Genomic DNA, 6,325 nt, shown 5'->3' with positions numbered 1-6,325 from the left:
ATAAAATAATGTGGAATTTTCATAGAATGATGCATATTTTTTTCCCCTAACAGGTTGAACTCCGATCCAACTCCAAAGGTCTCTCACACTTTAAATGGACACAGCATTTGGGAGGATATAATCACAGTGACTTTGCAGATAAAGTGAGGGACAAATGTCAATGCGTACACTATGTTGTACCTTAATCTCTTCTTCCAAATAATACCTACTGAATCAGTGAGTTAATTCCGTGCTAGCTAAAGTGATACATATTTTATCCAAGAATAATGTTGTCTTACTTTAATAAGTGATGCAATAAATTTGTTATATATTTATACAAATCTTATATTATCGCATTTTTTATTTCAATATGAATCTCATTCGTCCACGGTTTCATTTAAATTGATTTGAATTCAATGTGAATATTGGAATGATTGTGGATCACAAGTGAAATTAATTATTACTCCGTAATAGTATTGTGGTGTTGTTTAACTTAACAAATTTAAAAATATTATTCTTCCAAAAGGCTGAACCCCAACCCTAAGGGCCCCACACCTCGGCCCGACAGAGCATTTGGGATGATGTAAATCATGGTGACTTAACTGAACATTAATCACAGAGGCTAGACCGATGCTCACTGCGCACAAGGAGCCCCCTCACTTTGAGAGGTTGCTCCCACACTGCCGCTGGTGAGACTCGATCCCTGGTCATTTTTCTAAAATTTCACGTCTATAACTAGTTGAGCTACCCATGCGGACAATTTAAAAATATTATTATTGTTTCTAGAATTCTTGGCGTTTTAAATGGGTTCTGATATAGTGAAATTAATAAATACTTCTGATATAGTGCCCCCTAACCCAGGGCAAAGTGACAGAGCAGTACAAGTACAATTTGTGTATGGTGGAAGACTAGAAGTACATTTTGTGTATGTGTCACACTTAATAGCCATTAAAATATATTTTGTCTTTGAATAAGATCGTACCGCTCCGTATATAAGTAGGTGGTGAATTTAGTAGATCTAATAATTAAAAAGTAACAAAAACCACGGTTGTATTGTTGTAATTATGATTTTGTATTTTGGAGCACTAGAAAGTACATTCGTAGATAACTGACAATGCATTTGGAAACCCTTTTTTCAAATTAAAAGCACAATCAAAACATTTTCAAATGCACAGTCAACTATTTTTAAATATACAACAATGAAATTAGTATATTATATTTGTATATATATATATTAGAATATTACAATACGTTAGAGAATAGAGACATTCCTGCCTCGCTATCCTGCATTGATAGCATTTCTACTCTGCCCCAAGAGGGGCGCTCAAATGGACAAAATATAATTCTTGTATAAGAATGTCAAAAGTTCAATTATTATCAACATTCTTTTGGTTGAGCTCTTTGCACAAAATCATAGTGTGGTTTACGAGCTATTCCACATGAGTGAGATTTGCCTCGTGCATACCAATATTGGATATTAACTATGAGTTTCCTTCACCAATAGAGCTTTAATAATTATTATAGGAGCAAGATTTATCTAATGCACATCTTTGAATAATAACTGCAATTTTCCATTGTCATAAAAAAAATGTCATCTCATTCAATAAACTTATAATTTTAGTATCCAAAATACTTTTTTTTTTTAAATTGACAAAAAATTATTGTATGTGGGCAAATTTTTTAAAAATAACTTTTCAATTTTTAAATAATTTTTTTCAACTAACTTTTCCACTAGACTCACGAATCGAGCCTTAATATTTGTTACAAATGTATTTGTTTTTTAAGCACAAACCATATGAAACAATTGGCACTTATTAAAATGAAATAAGTCTTCTATAAAACCGTTTTATATGATAATAAATATAATTATATTTATAAATTTATAAAAAAGTATTGCGCATTTTACGAGAATTCATCTCACATTCTCACATAAAACATACTTTATTGGAATTTATTGAAATTCTAACAATGTTTATTAACCCTCCCACCTTTCCAATACATGCTTAACACGATGTGGTGGGTAAGTAACAAATTAAAGACGCCATTGTAAAGTAATGTCACGAAGATAATATTTGATTGGGCGAGGTACGTAATATTCGTCTATCAATTAAAATTTGTCATATCTACTATCTACTATACAATTGTTATATCGTGCACCAGAGCGCACATGCATTATGCGCCTTAAAAAGTCGCATGTTTCATATGTATAGAATTTTATAGTATAATACACAAACTCTTAACATAATACACATAGTCTAACATAATACATGATACACATAAATTGTTAACATAATACAAATAAAATTTTAACATAATACATATAAACTCTGAACACAGGGGCGGAGCCACCTGATAGTAAGAGGAGAAATTTTTTTTTTTTTTTATCTTAGTATAAGGCAGGTTAGGCAGCACAGCTGCATATTATAGCCAGTGGCGGCTTGGCCCCCCCCCCCCCCGTTTTTTTTTTTTTTTTGTTAGTTTGTACTTAGAACTAAGTAGTACAATAGCTATAAGCAAAAAGACAAAGCAAGTGTCATTTTCATGTGGCCCACCAAACATTTTCCCACCTAAAACAATTCTTCTTGAGTAAGCAAACCAAAATTTACAAATCAAAACTTCAATCACATTACACAGACGCACGGCGGCAGATTCTTCAAACAACAAATTCTCTTCAAATTTTTACTTGCAAGTATATGGGTAATTTTCTATTTCCTTTTTATTCTTTAAATTTTTGAATTTGTTTTATGAATTAATCTTTATTGAAAATAGATTCATCATCCTCACAAGTTACAACAACCGCGATAAACTCGGGGTAAATGGCAAAATAGTTAAATCATCTCTTTCGTTTCTTCAGTTGACGACTCACGACGGCAACCACGGTGAACTCGGGCTACCGGTTACGAGTGTCGACATTCTCCACTTCTCATTTGGTTAGTGTATTTTTATACTTTTAAAAGTTAAATAGGATTTGCTAGAATTTGAATACTAGTGCATAAATCATAATGAAATAGCTAAATGGGCATTTGAGGAGTTTGAAATTAGGTCATTTTGTTAACAAAATCTTTAAATATCTATTACTTTAATATTTCTCTATTTTTTTTTTCATTTGGTTTTAGTTAATTTAATTGATTTGTCAAAAAAATTAACAGTGCGAACATGAGAAGATTAAGTTGAAATGAAAAAGACACCAAGAATTGATCTTTTCTTTAAAAGAAAGAATTCTGAAGATTCAACATCTCAAGTAAATTCATTTTCAAGTATTGAACCATTGAATCGCAAAGTCGTCCTGAAAAAGCTCAAAGAGTTGAAATCAACGAGAAGTTTGATATTCAAGCATTAGAACGTGATCCGGGATTGCGACTACCAATATGGAAGTGTCCAATTGAGAAGCGTGATGAAGTTAGGAGAGCTTATATCAAGGTCGGCCCATATCAATGTTTGCTTTCAAAGTATCCAAAATCGGGAGAAAATCATCCTCATAGTTTTCAAGCATCTTGGTTTAAGGACACTATTGCATCAACATTGAAAGAATCTATCTTTTCTATCTTACCTCGTCATAATCTTGATGTTCAGAATATTCGGGGACAAGGTTATGATGGTGCAAGTAACATGCGTGGAGAATGGAATGGATTGAAAGCTTTAATCTTGGATGAATGTCCTTATGCTTATTATGTTCATTGTTTTGCACATCGATTGCAATTGGCATTAGTAGCTTCATCAAAGGAAGTCATCCCAGTCCATCAATTTTTTACCAAGTTGAACTCTATTATTAATGTTGTTGGGGCATCATGTAAGCGCAATGACCAGTTGAAAGTTGCTCATGCCTCAAATATTGCTCATTTGCTTAGTATTGATGAGCTTGAAAGTGGGAGAGGTCTTAATCAAATTGGTTCTTTACAAAGGCCGGGTGATACTCGTTGGAGTTCTCATTTGAAGTCTATTTCAAGTTTGATGAGAATGTATAGTGCAACATGTGAAGTTTTACTTAATATTGTTGAAGATGGAACTACACATGCTCACCGTGGAGATGCCGATGTAGCTTATGAGGTACTCACTTCTTTTGAGTTTGTATTCATTATGCATCTCATGAGAAAAATTTTGGAGATTTCAAATATGCTTTGCCAAGCTTTACAACTCCAATCTCATGAAATATTGAATGCAATGCATCCTGTGTCATCTACTAAATTGCTTATTCAAAATTTAAGAGATAGTGGATGGGATGAATTAGTTGCAAGTGTGAAGTCTTTTTGTGAAACTGTCAACATAACTGTGCCGGATTTTGATGCTCAATATATTGCAAGAAGGGGAAGGGCTAGGCATCAACAAGATGAATTAACAATTGGGCATCATTACAAATTTGATATTTTTAATGCCGTGATTGATTCTCAGTTGCAAGAGTTGAACAATAGGTTTGATGATAAAGCAATGGAGTTAATTATTCTGAGTTCATCGTTAGATCCAAAAGAGATGCGTATATCATTCAGAATTGATGACATTTGCAAGTTGGTGGAGAAGTTTTACCCTCAAGACTTTGAAGATTATGAGATTTTACAACTGAGAACGCAACTTGAACATTTTGAACATGTGCAACAACTTCCTGATTTCATAACACTAGAAAGTATTTCTGATCTATGCCAATGGTTGGTGAAAACTAGAAAATCGAACATCTATCCTCTTGTGTTCAGAGTAGTAACTCTCATTCTCACACTTCCAGTATCTACAGCTATTACAGAACGATCTTTTTCTGCCATGAATATAGTAAAGACTACACTCCGTATATTGAAAAACAAATTGCAAAACAATTTAGTATAGATTCAATTATAGATGATTTTCGTGACATGCAAGAGAGACGTTCTAAATTTTAGTAGATTTGTAATATAATGATGTATTTTGGAATATGTGAAATGAATATTAATGTATTTTATAATTTTGATCGGTCCCCCCGCACTAACAAATCCTGGCTCCTGGCTCCGCCCCTGCCCACAAGCAAGTAGGGATTTTTGGTCTTCCCATGTTCTGTTGTTCTTCTTTCACAGACCCCACCTAAGGTGTTCTCAACATGAAGTAGTTGCAGATAGATTACTGTGTCCTCAAAACCAACTATGATTCCCTCAAGCATAAGTACGAAGCTCTCCAGCATGACAATAATGAATCTCTCCAGCATGACAATGAAGCTCTCCTAGGGGTGGGTGTCGGTTCGGTTTGGGGGACACTTAAATTTTATTTTGGATATTCAAAAATTTCAGTGATATTTTTGACACCCGATATCTAAACTAAATTTAATTCGGATATATTCAGTTCGGGTCAAATGATTTCAGATTAGTTTGAATATACTCAAAATTTTATTTTTATTAATTTTGATTTTTTAACGATTTTATTATTTTTGTATTTATATTTTTCATATACTATCAAACTAAAAATAAGACATAATACTAATTACTAATTAAGAGCCTTTTGAGAATTAATATATTATTAATTATGAAATACATTTAAAATTAAAATATATAATTTATATTATTATATTTATAATAAAATTTCGATTAGTTCGAGTTTCGGTTCGGCTATGGATAAATTTTTAACACCCGAAATTCGAACCAAATATATATTAGGATATATCAAATTTTAAAATATCCGAACCGATAACTATTCGCATTTGTCAAAAAATTTAAAATTTAGTTCGGGAATTCAGATCGAGTTTGGCATGGTAGTTCAGATAATCCAAATTATGCGTACCCTTAGCAACTACGAGGCAAGTGGCGACTGCCAATTGCGAGATTACGATGGGCTGCAGTGAGGTGTTGACCAACTGGCGAGGAGGTAGTGAATGACGGACGACGAGGTTATTGGTTTTTACTCTTCTACTCTTCTAGTGTAGCTGTGGTGTAGCCGTGGCGGCGATGAGGGCAATGGCCGACTGCGGCCTGTGGAGGCGGTGGCTTCCTCAACAGGCCTGCAGTGGCGCCGGCTTGTTCTTCCTCGTGACTCTGGGAATATAGTTAGTGCTGCCCTTCAAATAAAACGCCAGCGACTCTAGAACCCCTTCAAATAAAAAGGCAGTGGCTCTAGGACCAAAGATTAATATGTGAATAAATATTGTTGGTTTGTACAACCTCGATGGCTGCTCGGCAAGCCAACACTACCGAAAAGAAAGTAATGATATTTTATGAGATAGTGAAAATAAACATGAATCGATAGAGAAATAATAATGCGGTGTTATTTCTCTAGGGTTTTGCCCTTAAAGTGCCGACCGAAAGTCCTTTACATGATGATCTCAGGGGGATATTTATACATAGGTGCGGAGTTTGCATATGGTAAGTAGGGTTGACGCAAGACCTAACCTAGAGGG

The 6,325-nt window shown here is 34.0% G+C and overlaps 1 protein-coding gene across 1 annotated transcript; it reads left to right on the top strand.

Annotated features, from left to right (window-relative positions):
- Window positions 1-3,588: 3,588 nt before the first annotated feature.
- On the top strand, window positions 3,589-4,791 carry LOC109187023 (zinc finger protein 862-like). Its single transcript, XM_019337181.1, has one exon. The coding sequence runs from the start codon at window positions 3,589-3,591 to the stop codon at window positions 4,789-4,791; it is 1,203 nt and encodes a 400-aa protein (XP_019192726.1).
- The last annotated feature ends 1,534 nt before the right edge of the window (window positions 4,792-6,325 follow it).

This window comes from Ipomoea nil, unplaced genomic scaffold (assembly GCF_001879475.1).
Source record: "Ipomoea nil cultivar Tokyo-kokei standard unplaced genomic scaffold, Asagao_1.1 scaffold1416, whole genome shotgun sequence".
Lineage (NCBI taxonomy): Eukaryota > Viridiplantae > Streptophyta > Magnoliopsida > Solanales > Convolvulaceae > Ipomoea > Ipomoea nil.
This window is presented reverse-complemented; position numbering and strand designations above follow the sequence as displayed.